The sequence below is a fragment of the Cotesia typhae genome, unplaced genomic scaffold, assembly GCF_013202065.1.
Source record: "Cotesia typhae breed Kobodo isofemale line unplaced genomic scaffold, CoteBio_Ctyphae contig_4, whole genome shotgun sequence".
Taxonomy (NCBI): domain Eukaryota; kingdom Metazoa; phylum Arthropoda; class Insecta; order Hymenoptera; family Braconidae; genus Cotesia; species Cotesia typhae.
The window spans coordinates 9,126,834-9,144,693 of NW_027423748.1; the positions used below are offsets into that span (position 1 = coordinate 9,126,834).

General features: G+C 29.1%; 3 protein-coding genes across 5 annotated transcripts; 2 read left to right on the forward strand and 1 right to left on the reverse strand.

Moving 5' to 3' along the window:
• The first annotated feature begins 4,188 nt into the window (after positions 1 to 4,188).
• Positions 4,189 to 6,521, forward strand: Mrn (general transcription factor IIH subunit 4 marionette). The gene is made up of 7 exons (XM_074242546.1): positions 4,189 to 4,345; positions 4,461 to 5,175; positions 5,339 to 5,544; positions 5,610 to 5,783; positions 5,851 to 5,937; positions 5,993 to 6,208; positions 6,305 to 6,521. The coding sequence occupies exons 2-7, from the start codon at positions 4,543 to 4,545 to the stop codon at positions 6,384 to 6,386; spliced, it is 1,398 nt and encodes a 465-aa protein (XP_074098647.1). The 5' UTR covers positions 4,189 to 4,345; positions 4,461 to 4,542; the 3' UTR covers positions 6,387 to 6,521.
• A 129-nt stretch (positions 6,522 to 6,650) lies between these two features.
• Positions 6,651 to 8,392, reverse strand: Cycc (cyclin C). The gene is made up of 4 exons (XM_074242551.1): positions 8,102 to 8,392; positions 7,922 to 8,031; positions 7,608 to 7,814; positions 6,651 to 7,317 (listed from the first exon to the last, which is right to left on the reverse strand). The coding sequence occupies exons 1-4, from the start codon at positions 8,131 to 8,133 to the stop codon at positions 6,863 to 6,865; spliced, it is 804 nt and encodes a 267-aa protein (XP_074098652.1). The 5' UTR covers positions 8,134 to 8,392; the 3' UTR covers positions 6,651 to 6,862.
• A 1,330-nt stretch (positions 8,393 to 9,722) lies between these two features.
• On the forward strand, positions 9,723 to 16,738 carry Spred (Sprouty-related protein with EVH-1 domain). Of its 3 annotated transcripts, none has more exons than XM_074242549.1 (7): positions 9,723 to 10,581; positions 10,795 to 11,478; positions 11,600 to 11,933; positions 12,232 to 12,400; positions 12,708 to 12,733; positions 12,838 to 13,409; positions 13,706 to 16,738. In XM_074242549.1, the coding sequence occupies exons 2-7, from the start codon at positions 11,441 to 11,443 to the stop codon at positions 13,860 to 13,862; spliced, it is 1,296 nt and encodes a 431-aa protein (XP_074098650.1). In that variant the 5' UTR covers positions 9,723 to 10,581; positions 10,795 to 11,440; the 3' UTR covers positions 13,863 to 16,738. The 3 variants fall into 3 exon arrangements, with proteins under 3 accessions (XP_074098650.1, XP_074098648.1, XP_074098649.1); XM_074242547.1 differs by having other exon boundaries at positions 9,725 to 10,581; positions 12,675 to 12,733; XM_074242548.1 differs by lacking the exon at positions 10,795 to 11,478 and having other exon boundaries at positions 9,727 to 10,581; positions 12,675 to 12,733.
• The last annotated feature ends 1,122 nt before the right edge of the window (positions 16,739 to 17,860 follow it).

The window sequence follows — 17,860 nt, forward strand, 5'->3', positions numbered from 1 at the left end:
TTGATTAAATTTTCCGGAGTATGTGCCCCCAAGTCTACAAAACCATCAAGCTGCATAGTTCTCCGATTTAGCTTCACGGCTTCACTTAAAGCTACTTCATCTATTAAAAGGGTACCTAGGAGAAAAAATAAAAAATTGTTAGAATGAAATAAATGTGAATCAGATGTAGTCTAACAATAATAGCCAGCTACTGTTAAAAGTTAATGAAGCTTTTAAAGAGTTATTTAAAAATATCAAATACGAATTACTTTTTCAGCTAAAAACTTATGCGCTCGGATTTGTTAATATAATCATACTCGATAGCTAAGTAGAGTTGTTAGATATAGTTAAAATGGTTGCGTTTTTAAGATTTGCATTTTTAAGATTTGCAGTTAGTAGTAAAGTGTGACAGGAATGGTGCATGGATACCCCGTTTTTCATGTGGTTCCATACGTGAACTTTTAATACGAAGAGTGTCGAATATGGCTTTAGGGAAACCAAAAGCGCTATCCAACTTCTGGATATATTTGTTAAGGGTGTCTTTGCAGGGAAGAGGGAGGATTTGACGTTCTCTGAGTCGTTCATATACCGCAGCATTTTTTATACCAAGTAGCAAACATTCATAAACCCACTCAACCGTATATCTTCGTTGTTTGGCATTTTTAGCTTTTACTGCATTAAAACAAGCACGAATTGCTAGTTGTTGCACGGGAGGCAAAATAGAAATTTCCGCTCTTAGAGCTTCATCTTTAATTGCCATACAATTAAGTCGTTGCGTTTCTATAATTTTGATGAGTGATTCATTCTGTAAAGGGTTAAATAGTTAAATAGGCATTTACAGGTGATTTAATTTAAGTTCTCAGATTGTAGTTGATTAAATTTGTATTCACAAACTAAACCGTATTGACGAAATGATAATGTAATGTAACGAGCATTGTATCAAACTTTTAAGTTTATTGAAAAAAATAAAAGAATATTGATCTTAAACACTCACAACCTGTAAATAATCAAGTATACATGAAGAAACGATAAATAAGTAAATACCTACTTTACGTTTGAGGCGCTGAATTTGTTTAGTTTTCAGGCTCTCCTGGTACTTCAAGTCAGTGTACGAACTTTTAATGTCGGGTTTGACTTTGTACGATCGATTTTGCAATTTCCGTCTCAATTGCCGACAAGCAAAGCATCGAAAAAGATTCATTTGTTTCTTATATTGTTCGTCAGGCAATGACACACCAGAACACGCCGATGAACATCTATTATTAATGAGAAATGATACTAGTAAAGTTCATTTAACAAGTAATAAAAACCTTAGAATTATCATTTTTAGGCAATTGTAGAGTATACTAATGTGCTCCGTACTTAAGATACACAATAATTATTAAGTTTGGTAATCGATTTTTTAAACATGGAAAATCGATAGCAAATTTTTTAAATTTATTAATAACAAAAAATTAATGTCCGTAGCCAAAAAATGGAAAAGTAATCCAGTCCCTTCACATAACTCACAGTTTTCCAATTCCTTCAAAAACTCCCAAAAATCAGATATTTGGGAAAAATTGGTATTGAATTCTACCGACTCTTGCGTTTTCAAGTTAAGTAACTAATCAAAAGTATAATGTTAACATTACCACAAAAAAAAAAAACTGACGTTCGAACATTAGATTCTTATGAATTTTCAAAATTCTTGAAAGCTATTCTATCAAAATCTTCAAAAATACGCGAAAAAAATCGAGAAAATAACTTTGAGAACTGATATATTTCTGTGTAATGTTCGCTTCGAAGAAATTTGAACATTCGTTAGCAACCAACGTTCGGAACTTTATGTTTATACTGTGAAAAAATAAATTACAAGATCTAAAAATTCTTACTGATATATTGAAGTCTTCACTTATTTTTATACGAAATTTTAAATTCATGGATACTTTATCTAAATGACATAAAACTATATTTTTGGATTAACTAAATCTGTTGTCCAACTCCAATTTTGTGGCAAAGCATTGAATTTCAACACGTTGATAATTGTTAATAAAGAACATTTCTCAAGACGTAATTCAGGAGTAGATAACTCACGTGGCTTGAAATGATTAAATAAACAAAAATTAATGATTATTTTTTTGTAATAATAGTTCTAAATTTATAGGAGACGATATAAGAGACATGTCTAAAGACTTAACTTTTTTAACATATTCATAATTCAGATTGTTTGACTTATTGAAATATCTTATAACATGATTCTTTAATTATTTCATTTACTTTTGTTTTAAAGAATTGAATAGAGAAAAGAACGTGAATATGAAAAAAATAATTAATAATTTCTTTTCGAAAGACTATTTGTTTTATAACAATATTTTTCAAATTTAACTCTCATACACTGCTATAATAAATTCGAGTAAACTTGATAATTTTTATAGTGAATGTTTCTTATTATTTATAATAGTATATTACACACCTACGGAAGAAAAGTAAGAAATGTCTCAGATCACATGTAATTGTCGGCCGAGGCGAAGCCGAGGTTGACAAATATGTGATCTGAGGCTTTTTTATTTACTTCCCGTAGAGTGTATACTATTTTTTTGCTCCACGAAGGCAGGGAGCTTCACTTTCTCAATATCTCAAGTACTTAAATAAATATTCTAACAAACAAGAGTAATTAGGCCTCCTAATTGTTTGTGCTTTTATCTTAAGTTGCAGAGTAATAATTCGAAATTTTAATTTTTCTTACCTGCATTTCGTTCTCACAATTATCATTTTCTTCAAAATTTTCAAATACGTCAATGCGTTTTGGTGACTCACAATTAATTATGTTTATGAGATCATTACTAATTATTGGTTCTTGGTTTTGTGGTGAGTTAGTTTTATGGTCATTTGTAATTAATAAATGGCATTGCATATACTGAGCTTCGTTATTTTCATTGTTGCAAGCTTTGTTTACACGGTTCGGATTCAACGTCGGAATAGCATCAGGCTTTAGCGAGTATCTTTTTCGAGGTAATTCTTCATAAATTCCAGTAGTCAATAATATTTTATCAGTTTTAATAATATCTTGATCATTAAAATGTAATTCACAGACATAATCTTTTTTTGGGGTGAGATCTTGCTTTAATCCACAGTACCACAATTTTAACAAGTCTGGACACTTGAATAAACAAACAAAAAATTGACATGAAGTTATATTTGGAAATAATTTTAATAAGTTACTTTGAGTAAAACGTTAGCTCCAAAAAAAATGGTAACGATGCAATTTTTTTAAAACTAATTCTAAGAAGAAAAAAATTACGTTATACCTTTTTACAATTTCTTTTTTAATTTGATCAAAAATGATACTAAAATCTACTGATATAAAAATTTTTGGGACTCTTGTAACATAAATTATTTAAAAAAATATTTTGAAAAAGAGCACTTATAATTTCCTTTAATTTCTATAGGTAAAATTTTTTTATAATCATTTAATTAATATAAATTTAATTAGTATAAAAATTATTTCTTACAAAAATACTAAGTTAGGTTATATTACCTGTGGCACAATAAATAAAGACGTGTTTCGACTATTTAATTTTAATTTTTATTACGATCTTTTATCCGGCCACTCAAACACCCATCAACTATACATTTATTTACCATTTTAAACTATTATCACTTTGATTATTAATTAAAAACTAATTAACTAACTGAATGTCAATTTGGTGTTATTAATAAACAATAACAAACGGACGCCATGATCCGGACATTAGCGAACGTAGTGACGCCCTAGCGGCTTCTTTTTGAAAATGATCTATCCTCAGTTTTCCGGACGCACTAACTGTACATTTACCTATGTCGATCGTCCTCCTTATATCTAGCCTCCGTGCTGACAGCTGTCAATTTTAAAAATTTTTATAAATAAATTAACTCCAAAAAAAGTGCTTCAGAATGATTTTAATATTAATTTTGTTTTATTTTCACACGTGGAATTTTTTATTAAAATTTTTTCATAGCAATTTAATTGCTATAAAATTATAAATAAATTTATAATATGAGTTATTGACAAAGATGATATTAAAGGTAGCAGTCACTTCATCAGTTTTTAATTTTCTTTGAAAATAAATTTGTTCCAAAAAATTATTTTAAAAAAATTGCATTTTTTAATTTTCTGCATGTCAATTTTTTTTCTAATTTTTTTTTGTACTAATTTTTTTATTAAAAACATTCTAAAAATTATTAAATATCTGCTACTTTAATTTATATTGTCAGTTAACTTCAGTATCTTAAAATCGTGTGCTGTCGCTCTGGTTGTTTATTTTGATTTTATATATAATATCGCTAAATTTTAAGTGCGATAACTTGTCAGTAGTTTTGAGTTTACCAAAAATCAACAATAAAAAAGGTAAAAAAAAACAAAATATTTACAATTAAATTAAATAATAATTAACTTACTATTTATATTAAAATAAAGATTTCTTTTTTCGAAAAATTCAAACAAAAAACTAAATATTTTTCAGGTTATACCTTGTAAATTTGTAAACACAAATGATGTATTACAATTAATTTATTTAATAAAATTAAAATACCAAATAAAAAAAAATGTCAGCACCAACCGGACCGAATTTATTGCGTTCTTCGGCATTAGAATGCAAGGATTTACACGAGTATTTAAAAAGCAGACCTCCAGAGATCCTGAACAGACTCTACCACAACCCGCCGATTTGTCTGGCGGTCTTCCGTGAACTGCCGACGATAGCGAGGCACTACGTGATGAGGCTGATGTTCGTCGAGCAACCAGTTCCTCAGGCTGTAATAGCATCCTGGTGCTCCAAGCTCCACTCCGACGATCACCGGAAAGTCGTCCAGGTTCTCAATGAATTAAATGTCTGGAAAGAGGCTTCGATCCCTGGAGGCATGCCGGGTTGGACGTTGAACTCGACGTTCAAGAAAAATCTTAAAATTGTTCTAATAGGAGGCGGCAAGCCTTGGACTATGTCCAACCAAATGGAGACTGACAATAAGCCGAGAGACGAGGCTTTTCTAGACTCGTATGCTATACAGAGATGGGAATGTCTTTTGCATTACATGGTAGGGTCGTCAGACCAGCAAGGAATATCTGCTGATGCTGTGAGGATTCTGTTACACGCAGGGCTTATGAACCAAGAGAGTGACGGGAGTCCTGTTATTACTAAAGCTGGTTTTCAATTTTTGCTACTTGATACAGCTTCACAAGTGAGGATTTTTTAATATTTATTTTAGTATAAATTTAACAAGATTAAAAAAATTAAAAATCATTTTTAAAAAATATTTTTTTACTTATAATTTTTATTAAATCAAAATGTCTATTAATTGTAGTGTTATAATTAAATTCTAAAATTTTTAATTAAAATTCTAGGTCTGGTATTTTATTTTACAATACTTGGATACCATTGAGGCACGAGGTCTTGATCTCGTAGAATGTCTGACATTTTTATTTCAATTAAATTTTTCTATACTTGGTAAATATTATAGTACAGAAGGTATGTCTGCAAATTTGCTGACATTTTTGCAACACTTACGAGAGTTTGGACTTGTTTTTCAACGTAATAGAAAATCAGGAAGGTAATTTAAAATGAAAAACAATTTTTTTATTATTTTCTCAATTAATCAAATAAATTTTATTTTAGATTTTATCCTACGCGATTAGCATTAAATATTGCTACGGGAAAAAATAAACCAATGGCTCGAGATATTGAAAAAGAAGGATACATTGTTGTTGAAACAAACTACAGGGTATATGCTTATACTTCTTCACAATTACAAGTCGCGCTGTTAGGTCTTTTCTGTGAAATGCTGTACAGGTAATTTACTAATTAATTTTTTCATAATGAATAAACTGATTAATATTGAACAAATTATTTTTAATAGGTTTCCAAACTTAGTTGTAGCAATATTAACTCGTGATTCAGTACGACAAGCTCTAAAAAGTGGTATAACCGCACTCCAAATAATAGGGTATGTAAATAAAATTTTTTTTATAAATAAAAAATATTAAAGTATTTTATTATAGATTTTTGCGTCAACATGCCCACGGTAAAATGATTGAAGCAGGTCCACCGACGCTACCTCCAACAGTTGTCGACCAAATAAAACTATGGGAAAACGAGAGAAACAGGTTTACTTTCAGCGAAGGCGTTTTATATAGCCAATTTTTATCACAAACTGATTTTGAAACATTACGAGACCATGCCTCATCAACCGGTGTACTTATTTGGCACAATGACAGGTATTTTAATTTTTTACAACAATTATTATTATCATTAAATCCATCAAGTATTATATAAAATGTGTTATTTTAATTGGTTAAAAATATTTGTTGCAGAAAACGAACGATGGTTGTCGCTAAAGCTGGTCATGATGATGTTAAAAGATTTTGGAAGCGTTTTTCAAAAGCTTCTAATTAAGTTTTTATGTGTAAATATAAATTATTACAATGTAATAATCATAATAATAATAATTTAGATTTTATAAACTAAAAAAATTTTTTTTATAAAAATGTGCTACAGGCATCTTGAAAAGTAAATAAAAGTATCAATAAATTAATATTAATATTTTTTTTTAATTAAAGAAAATTTAGAAAGAATTTGGACTAAAACTAATGTTAAATCTAATTAAATAGATAAAAAAATTACTATAAAATTTAATTTATTTCAATTTCTTACCCTTTATAAATTAAAAAAATTTTTTAAATATTTTTACAATTGAAAATATGCATAATTAATTGAAAAATATTTTTGTTTCTAACAAAATTGATTTACATACTTATTCACAGTTAGTTTGTTTTATAAATAATGAGATTGATTATGGTCGTCAAATTCTTATACAACATGAGTGATGAATGCATTTAAGAAGATTCATAAATCCCAAATTCGTCCTCATGTCAGCGTGATGGCGCAGGTTTTGGTTTCGGCATTTTCCCAAGAAGCCCTTGAATCTCTTTTTTCTCATCATAAGTCTTCCAAAGCTCATATAAATTAATAATATAACGAGCTATCTCCTGGATTTTCTCCATGTCTGCATTAAGCTCAGCGAACCACGACTTCAAGTCTTTCTGCAGAATTACACATGCAATTTGCAAGCATCCAATGGCTATTTGATAAGGAGGGTAGAGAAGACAAACGTCAGTTCTTAAGCTGTCGTTTATGATTCTCCATGCCAAAGTCAGCAGCTGATCGTCAGGCCCAACGTCTTGAATCAGAGTCAGCAGCGGTCTGTACGGTTGGTATACTATCAGACAACAGTCGAGATGTTCCAAGAGATAAAATTCGCACTCCAGAATGTTATTTGTCCGGTAAGGAAACTCCTGGGCGTAGGCATAATTGAATTTGTTTTTTACTGCAAGATAATTTACTGGATTAAAAGTTTGCGACATTGTTCAAGTTTATATTATTAAAATTAACAGTCAATTAAGAATTTTTTAATTTTATTTAACAAAAAAATTTATTCCAAAAAATTATTTTTAAAAAATTGCATTTTCAATTTTTTTTAAATTTCTACATGTCAATTTTTTTTGCCATAATTTATTTGTTATAAAATTCGTAAAATTATTAAATATATACAAATTAAAATTAAGTTAGCCGACCCGACGTTTTGGTAATATAGAAATAATGTTTTTAATTACTCACCAACTGTTTGACATGTAGTTATTAAACGACTGTTTGATATCACACCAAATTCCTCGACTTTGGATGCTAAAAATACAGATGTTGGAGCCAATAATAACGGGTCAATACATTTTAAACTATTTCGTGCGTAAAAGCGCTTGAAGTAAACAGTTGCTGTTGCTATCACTTGTTGTCTTAATTTTAATTGCTCTCCCAATACTTGAATTACTAAAATAAATTTATGTAATTTTTTTAAAACAAAAATTATTAAATATTTGCTAAATTTATTTTCATTTAAAATTTTTAAATAATCAGCTGATTATTTAAATACTTACAATTAGCAAAAAATATAAATAATTTCTGATATTCCTCTTCGTTCAATCCCTGTTGCATGTCAATTTGCCTTTCTCTGATTAAATCTTGTTTATCCAGTAACCATTGTTGGCTTTAAAAAAAAAAAAAAAAAATTTGGCAACTATTTCAAGTTACAATAATAAATAAAAAATTGTACTTACTGATGTGAACTTTGCCAAAAATTCCCAGCCATTATTAAACACAATCAAAAGAATTTAGTTATCTCCAGAAAATTTCAAGTTTTCCAGAAAATTCACAAACAATTGGCATTTGTAAATTTTTAATACTTATCACAGCTTTAAAAAAAATTCAATATTACTAAAAATGTTTTTTATCATTTATTACTATCACAATAATTGACTATATATACTTGTTTATAGTTCATAAATTGTAATTACTAATTTTTGTTTATAAAAATTTTTCTCTCTCACTTTTTCACCGCAAAAATCAGCTGAGTTTATTTATAGTTATCTTTTTTGCCGCCGGTTGGTGACGCGCTTGCGCAGAAACTTTTTGCGGGAAATTTAAATGCGCAAAATTTTGAACAGGCGGCAAATTAATTATTAAATCATTTATCTTTTGATTAATCTTTATTAAGGGTTTTTTAATTAATAAAAAAAGTTAAAGAGTTAATTAAATAATTGTATAAATTGTTTTTTTTTTATTAAATATTAAATAAAAAAAAATAAAATAAATTAACGATTTAGATGATGACGAATTTTTATTGACAAACATCCGGGCATTTAATCCGTCACACGATCCTTCAGTTAATTAGTATAAATTGGAATGCTCTCAAGGCTTTGCACAAATTCCGGACAATTGAATTATAAATTTCGACATTGTCATTATCATTATCGTTATAATTATTATAAAATAAAAAATACATGATAAAAAAATGACCGCCAGAGAAAAGTCGAGAGATTTTAATACGCTCGATTAACTATTTAGTTTGCGCAAACCATAAATAGATTAAACACAAGGTATGATAATAAATAATTAGAATTATAAATAATCAATAAACAATTGATCCATAATAAATAACTAAACCCGTATACTGTAATTTATTTTTTTTTTTTACATTTTTTTATCTGCATTGTTACATACCCGTTTTATAAATACGCTTCTATATGTTTATATTTATAAATATCAAAGTTAATTGAAAAAATTAGATAAATTAAATCCGGTCGAAAAATTAAGCGGTAAAAAATGACGATTAAAATAGTTTTATTAATTGTCGTGTAATTACTAATTTTTATTTTATATCGGTGGAAATTTTTAGGAAAGAAATAATGATCTAATAAAAGTCTTAAATTACAAATCTCGTTTCCTGAGTCATTGAACGGGTGTTATTTTTTAAAAACAAGATTCCTTGGTTAGGTTCCATTCAAGCCGACTGGCCATTCATTTTCTATGTACTTAAACTTACATTTATATGTAAATTTAATTATAATGTCAGTTTCTTCAAATTATCTTGACAGCAATAAAATAGATTTATTGAAAAATTTACAAAATCTAAACAAAAATAAATTTTATTAATATTTAAAACAACAAAAAGCATAATATTAATTACAAAATAATTAAATTCATATTTAGATAATTAAAAAAGTTGTAAGTCCTTTTTTTTTTTAATTATTATTTTGACATTTGATAATTTTTTTAATAAATCAATTATAGCAAGAAAAATTTTTTAAGGTTAATTTATTTCTGAAGAAAAATCAAAAAATTATTTAATGTCAGATATTCAATAAATTTAATAGTTTTTGTAACAAATTATAGCAAAAAAAAAATTGACATGTAGAAATTTAAAAAAATTACAAATGCAATTTTTTAAAAATAATTTTCTAGAACAAATTGATTTGTTAAAAAAATTAATCAAGTGATTGTTGACTTAAATGTCATAAAAAATGTTGCTGACAGTTTTAGTTATTGATATTATTTTTCAAAATAACATGATAATTGTCTGCGTAAATAAATTCCAAGAAGAAATAATCAAGACGTAACATGAGTATATCAACTGAGTAAGTAAATAAGTAAATAAATAAATAAATAAAAATAAACAATATCTAAAAAGTATGTACTCGACAGAAGCAGTAACCAGTGGCAGGTTGGAGGCTAGGAGTGGAGCAGGCGTATTGGTCTTTGGTCAGAGGAAAGCAACTTAGCCTTAGAAAACCAGCAACAGTACCAGTAACAGTAACATAACAGGCTGATGAAACTGTAGCGGTGATGGTTGATATTGGTGATGTAGATGGTGATGATGGTGGACGTGGTGAGTACTGCTCGGTGGTGTGTGATGCTGGTGTGCATAATATACGTATGAAACACACACATACACTAGACTTTACTGTATCACTGTATGTGTGGAAGCATTTGGAAGCATTGGAAGCGGACAGTAGAGAGTAGGGAGAGAAGCGTGAACGCCGAGAGCACGACGAGAGGGAGGAGCAGCGCTGCTTCCTGTCGTTGTTGGCGTTAGCCTAAAAAAAAGGTTGGTTATACAGCCGTACTAATGCAATAGCTAGATCTTGTCTTACTGAAGACCGAATGTTTTCTCAATGCGACGAAAATGGTGAAGTGTGGCAAGAAGTGGGCATTGAGTAAGGCCTTGGAAATTTCAAACCATGACAGAAGCCTCGGACGAGTAAGTAAAACTTAATAATTCATACAAATCCCATATATTTAATATATTAATCGTCTTCTCAATCGACGACGACATTCTACTTTCAAGGGTGTTGTACCCATATCTCGTCTACTTCATTGTGAACGTGTTTACTATCGACTTGCCATTTTTAATTTTCATATTTATTTATTTATTTATTTATTATCACTAATTAATTTATTATTTTTATTTTAGATAATTACTGTTGAGTGATCTATTGAAAAATATTTGTTTGTAATATTTTTTAATCACTAATAAATAAATCCTGAAGTGTTTGACTTGGTGATCAAACTTGGAAGCAGGATTGTCTTGGTGCTCTGGTGACGGGTTGGAATAAATGTGTTTTATTATTATTTTATAAATTGGAGATTTGCAAGTGGTTTTGGTGTGATTGAAATTAGTTCATCGGCCTAACCTTGACGGCGACGTCGTCGTCGAGGGAAAATACCGATCGTTCGCGACCACCGACACCGACAAAACACCCACACACACCCTCCACTTGATCAACTTAACACAGACAGACACACTAAACTCTGTATGAAGACAGAAAATAAATATCGATGTATATGTAGGACTTGGAGCATTCATGAAGACAAGTCATGCGCGGGTGTGAGTGCGTGTGTGCACGTTGCTGCTCGTTCATTCATCGAATCGATGTCAATGCGTACGCCTATTTTCCACATATTTCCTAGATTTTTATTCAATTTTTTATTATTTAACTTTATTATCATATCACAGTCATGGTGTTTCTAAATAAAGGATTATTTATAATTAATTGTTAATTGAGTATGCATCGACGGAGATTTTCATTATTGAAAATTTTAGTGAGCTTTGAAGTGACATGAGTACTGAAGATGATTCTATGGAAAGTGATCCGGGGTAGGGCGTTACATTTTTTTTTTTTTTTTATTATCAAATTCAATTTAATTTAATTAACATTTTTTTTTCTTATGTACAAGTAGAATTGTTCTAATTACGGGAATTTTTATTTATGTTTCAGTGGTAACTATCTGGTGAGAGTTCAAGCCCAGGTGATGACGAGGGATGACAGCTCCGGGGGATGGGTGATACTAAGTGGCGGAGGTTTAGCCAACGTCTCGGTAAGACGGAGAGTGACCTCCTCCGCGAGCAGTGTACCTCATCCACCTGGCAGTACCAATGGCACCAGCGGACCTGGTAGCACTCCTGTCACCTCTCCGTCATCATCAAACACTCAAAACTCTACGCCTGGGACAGTTGCCTCCTCCGCGAGTCATGGAGCCAGCACTTCGCCACCCAGCGCTAAGAGAAATCACGAGTATTTTATTTATGGTAGAAGAATCAAGGACCAGTCTGTAAGTTTCATTAAATAAATAAATAAAAATTAAAGGTAAATATTTACAAGTGGGGTCAACTATTTTAATTTTTTTTAAATTGTATTTTATTGATATATTTTTTTGTGAAAAATCCATTAAAAAATGACCAATTTAAAAAATTGTGACATTTAATTTTTTTTTTTAATTGTTCATTTTTTTATATACTTAAAAAAAAAATATCAGTTCAAACCCACTTGTAAATAATTACCAAATTAAAAAGCAATGGAGAGACAGTGCTGAAAATTTTAATTTTTCTGCCCATGGCTGCTGACAACAGGTTGTTTTAAGCTGCACAATCAAGAAGGACTTCCAATACAATAAGGTGATGCCGACGTTCCACCACTGGTGCACCGGGGAGAAGAGGTTCGGCCTGACATTCCAGACAGCCGCGGATGCCCGTGCCTTCGACAAGGGAGTTCGCCGAGCAGTAGAAGAACTGTTGGAAGGTGATTGATAATCTTCGATTAATCATCTACTACTCACTTGACATTTCAACGCCGATTGTTTCATTTTCACCTATTTAACGCTTTATTGTCTTGTCTATCTGCTATTCTTTGGATTACCTACTTACTTGGTAAGATCTACAGTAGAAGCTTTTATTTAATTTTTTTTTTTTTTTTTTTTTTTAACAATTAAATGTTACATTTTTTTTTTTTTTTTCACTAATCTAACTCGCTTGTCCTTCCTTTGCTGATTAAATACATAAATAATATTTAACAGGGCTCACCGATTCATCTTCACCTGCGACTCCAGACGCCTGTGACGACGGTGTTTTCATGGTATGTATTCATTTGTAAATAATTACCATTAAATTAATAACAGAAAAAATTAATAAATTAAATGCTAATGCTGTATAAAAATTTTTGCTGGTGATGAATTTTAGACAGTGAACCTGCCAGCCGAGCCAGCTGACCCACGACAGTCCTCGGATCCACCTCGTGGGATAGTTCGCGTACCAAATTATCATTCCCAGTGTCCAGAGCTGCCGGACCCACACAAATCCAGTTCAATTCACTACATAAGCGGTCCATCGGTCAAGGTCGCACCCAGCCATCATCCCCTCGAGTCCAGTGGCGACACTGTCTCCGATAATTACCCCTACATCCAGCTGACGACTCTCAACCACGATTACCTGTACCCTGTGATCGACGAGCAGAAGAGCGATCGCAGTCCCGTCGAGAGACGGCACTCCACCGGTTCCCTCAAGAAACCTGATATCATCATCACCCAGCCGACCAAGAGCGCGAGTAAGGAGCGCAACAATGCCAGGCTCAAGTGTAGGCATTGTCAGGAAATGTACACGGAGCACCAGAATCCAAGAGGCTCCTGTGAGTACGCGCCTGATAAGGTTAAGGATGGAATTTCCACGGTGTCTTGTCTCCTGTGTGCGCGCTGTATGCTCTATCACTGCATGAGCGATGCTGAGGAAGCAGACTACTCACAAAATCCTTGCAGGTAATTTTTTTTTTTTTTTTTTTCCATTGATTTAGATTTTTTATTAGTCTTTTTAAAGTGTGTAGTGATAAAAAAAAAAAAAAAAATTCGAGCATAAATAAAATACTATTTATTTTTTAAATGTAACTTTAAGTGACTTGGTAATGATAATAGTAGCTGCTTAATGGTACTTTATATTACATATTTTATTATATTATATTATATTATATAGTTATCTTGTAGAATATTGGTATTGGATTTATTGATGTATTTATTTTTTAATTAAGTAATTAAATTAGTGAATCGATTAATTGCAGTTGTAGTACAGACGACGGATGCTGCCGACGATGGTTCGGACTAGCTTTACTGTCGCTAATAGTCCCGTGTCTATGGCTGTATCCACCTCTACGAGCAATCCACTGGTGTGGCATGAGCTGCGGCATTTGTGGAGGCCGTCACCATCCATCAGAATAACGTGAGGGACCCTTTGATATCTCTGCAGCGTTTACAATAATCGAGCCGCAATATCAATCGACACGCGGAGCCGTGGCAAATGTATATGAATGCCATGACTTGAATATGGGACGGTGCCAGAGATACCAAAGGGGCAGACAGCTACCGGTTCACGCGCTCATACATCAGCGTCATTTGTGAGTACTTCCAACAGAAGAATTCAATGTCGACACATTGTCTTTAGATAACGTGACCTTTAACATTATAGTCAGTGTTGAGTTTTATATGTGTACATGTACATTTATATATATACATATATATATATATATATATATATATATATATATATATATATATATATATATATATATATATATATATATATATATATATATATATATATATATAGTGTTGAGCACAAGGTACAGAGCCGGGTACGAAGCAAGAAACCAAGAGACTAGACAGCAGCAATGGGAAATTTTTGTTGGAGATATTGAAGTTGAAGCCAGAAGTTAAGATCAACTCTTGCGGAGGCGGATTTAATAGAAGTAATAACGATTACATACGTCTATTGAGTTTGGACTGATGAGTACGACAACGATAAGCTCTCTTGTAGTTTGCTATTGATTTAATAGAGCAAACTCTCAACGCCTGTAATTATTTATAAAAAAATCAACACCCCCTGATCGTTGACGATTTTTTAATTGGCCATGACTTTGATTTATTTTTTAATAAGCTTAAACTGAAATTTATTTATGCTTTTCATTGCAATTTTAGTTTTTAAAAAGCTTTATACTGTAAACTGTCTTCAGGACATTTTTTTTATAATTTTTTTATTTTATTTAATAACGTTTTTTTTTTATAAGACACTTTTTAAAATATTTGATATTATGTTTATTATTATTACTACTATAATTATTATTTTTAATTTATATTATTAATATTTATGTTGATTTACATATATGTGTCATGAGTAATTTATAAAAGTATATGAATTAGCTTGTGATGAATTTCTTCGTGTGTTTTAACAATGTTAAGCAACTCCAAAGAGAATTAATGGAAAGCTAGATACATTCATGAATGTAATTTAATGTCGCGTAGGTGTAATAGAATTTCCCAGATACTGAGAAACACTCAATCTTGATCTAGTGAATTTTATGGTACAACTGCTTCATTTATGATAAGATAAAACATCTTTAAATTTATCACATTATTAATAGTAACTATTTGTTATTTTTTTTTTTTTTATTTATGTATTTATCGACAGATAAATATTTAAATATTATATATTTATTTTTATTTAATTCTAAAATTTTTTTTACCGTTTCGCTCAAAGTGAAAAACTATTTAAAAAATATATTTACTTTTTATTTTAAAATGTCATGGACCTAATTTAAAATTCCGACTCAAAGCCAGTGAATCTCCGGATAAAAGTAAATAAATAAAACGATTTTATGCTCTATGTTTCTAGTATTCTAGTGAACCCCCGAGCTTTCAGTGTACAATTTATTGGTACGAAAAAAAAAAAAAAAATTAGAAGAAAACGTACGTAGTTATAAATACAAATAGTTATTAATAAATAATAATAATATTAAAAAATAAATAAATGGATAAAATAATTTAAGACACAATTTAAAATTAAAGGTGGAAAAAAAAATTTTTTCTCCTTCCTCAATTATATGTACGCGTAAATAATTGTAAAAGTATGATTGTGTGAGTGATAAATAATTTAAAAAAAAAAATTGAAATAATTTTATGTGAAAATGGAGATAGTGTGTAAATGATTTAATTAAGTAGTATTGCTAAGAACCATTGAGTATTTCTTATAATATCGATTTGTTTCCCTAAAACATCTCACCTGGGAACACAATGAAGCTTTAATGTCGCTTAACTCCGAAGTTTTATTACAATTAACACGTCTGTCGTTAATTTTTATTTAATTAAAAATTAAATTATATATAATTAATTCGCGTACTGTATGTGGTATTCATAAACTGAAAAAAATTAATTTAATATTAATTGATTAGCTGTCATTGATCCTCTGCAAACTTTATCACATTAATTTAAAAAGTAAATAAGTGAATTGTAATTAAAAACTTTTTTAAAATTAATACCAACAAAAACAAACGTACTACCAATGAAATAAAATAATAATAATATATAATTGAAATCGTGTAATGTTAGTTTTTTTCATTGGTTGTATGAGGGAGCAAAATACTTACATTTATTTATTTAAAAGTAATTAATTGTGATTGTAAGTACAGATGCTTCTTTAGATTTAAAAGAAAAAAAAAATTATAAAAATGAATAAAAGAAAATAAAAAGAAACAAACGTTAGTGTATTCGATTTTATATTAACTTTTTTACAGTTTTGTATGTTAAAAATTTAAAAGTGTACTTTTGAAAGCTCACTTAAGTACACTTGTCATTTTTTGCTTTAGAATAGCACGTCGTAGAATTGTAAACGTTATTTTGTACACTCGTTTGAGCACTCCTATGCACATCCATTCAAATTTTTATTAGTTTGTTGGATAAAAAAAATTTTCAATTGAATTTTAATAATTATTGAGAGAGTAATTGATTAATAAACAATTCGATTGGATTGAATGTATAAATATTTAAAAGCAACGCGCTGAGGATCTGAGGAAGTAGAAAAAAAATATTTAACACTGGATCTTGTTGGAATTATATTTGATATAAAAAAAAAAGTAATTTGAAAAAAAATATATATATATATTTTTATTTTTTCGTGTAATTATATAATGCACGTACCGAGGTAGTTTGGTAGCTAAGCGCTTTCGAAACTAAAGGGTGAATTTAAATTTATTGCGACGATAATTTGGTTTAAGACCCAGTTATTGACACTTGCAATGTTATTTTAATAAAAAAAAAAGAAATCAACGCTAATAAAATTAATAAATATAACTTTTTGGATTATAAATTATAAGAAAATTGGTTTTTTGAGAATATTTAATTTTTTTAATTAGAATAAAATTGCAAGTGTCAATAATTGGGTCTTTTACCTTATTTCAAATGATGAAAACATACGCTTGTCGTTTTGTGTCATAGAAAAAATTAAAATTTGTTAAATATTATTGTAAATTATTCAATCATTGGTCGAATTAATTTTTATAATTTAAAAATAATAACTTTTTAAATTAATCTCAATAATTGAATAATTTATTTTATTTGTAAAAATTAAATTTTTAAAAACTTAAAAAAATTAATTGAAAAAAATATTTAGATAAATTAAAAATTTTTGTCGATCATGTAAATAAATAATGTATTGTTTACTGCCATAATTAAAATTGTTTCAATTTTTATAGAGTAATTTCAAATCTTGTTTATTAAATTTGTTAAAAATTTATAAGTAATATTAAAAAAGATAAAAAAATTAATAAACAATATTGAAATTAAGTATTTGATTGTTGAACGTAAAAACGGATATATAATTTTTTGTCTTACAAATTTAATAAAAAAGACAGTGGCGTTGAACAATTATATTATATATATATATATATATATATATATATATATATATATATATATATATATATATATATAAGTTAAAAATATATTTAATTAAATATCTTATTCTTTTAATTTATGAATAAGTACAAAAAGCTATTTTCTCAATAAGTCCGTTGTGATGACTACCAAATGATACGTGTGTAATCGTCTTGTAATTTTTTTGTCCGTGTTAATTAAATAATTAATTAATAATAAAATGATATTTGTAAAAAAAAAAAAATTAACTAATTGAAGGGAAAAAAAAAATTAACGATAATAAAAAAAAAAAAAAAGACGATAACACGCGATGATTTAATGGAAGCACCGGGTAAAAATGTATGTGTATTTGCGAATGATTGTTAACTTTTGTTTATTAACAAATGCTTATTGTAATGTATGAGTGTAATAAAAGCGTATTTAAGATATTTTATGAAAAAAATTAAATTATAAATCGAACAAATACAAAAATAAACGTGTCTATTGTATTGAATATATAACGCATATTTATT

What these genes read in the sequence shown, in the direction of transcription:
- Mrn (XM_074242546.1), top strand. Translation starts at nt 4,543, where the DNA reads ATGTCAGCACCAACCGGACCGAATTTATTGCGTTCTTCGGCATTAGAA. An exon ending in TTCTGTGAAATGCTGTACAG is followed by an intron (nt 5,784 to 5,850) that starts GTAATTTACTAA and finishes TATTTTTAATAG; the next exon opens with GTTTCCAAACTTAGTTGTAG. An exon ending in CTTATTTGGCACAATGACAG is followed by an intron (nt 6,209 to 6,304) that starts GTATTTTAATTT and finishes TATTTGTTGCAG; the next exon opens with AAAACGAACGATGGTTGTCG.
- Cycc (XM_074242551.1), bottom strand. Translation starts at nt 8,133, where the DNA reads ATGGCTGGGAATTTTTGGCAAAGTTCACATCA. An exon ending in TTTTGGCAAAGTTCACATCA is followed by an intron (nt 8,032 to 8,101) that starts GTAAGTACAATT and finishes TTTTTTTTAAAG; the next exon opens with CCAACAATGGTTACTGGATA. An exon ending in ATTTATATTTTTTGCTAATT is followed by an intron (nt 7,815 to 7,921) that starts GTAAGTATTTAA and finishes AATTTATTTTAG; the next exon opens with TAATTCAAGTATTGGGAGAG.
- Spred (XM_074242547.1), top strand. Translation starts at nt 11,441, where the DNA reads ATGAGTACTGAAGATGATTCTATGGAAAGTGATCCGGG. An exon ending in TCTATGGAAAGTGATCCGGG is followed by an intron (nt 11,479 to 11,599) that starts GTAGGGCGTTAC and finishes TTTATGTTTCAG; the next exon opens with TGGTAACTATCTGGTGAGAG. An exon ending in AGTAGAAGAACTGTTGGAAG is followed by an intron (nt 12,401 to 12,674) that starts GTGATTGATAAT and finishes AATATTTAACAG; the next exon opens with GGCTCACCGATTCATCTTCA.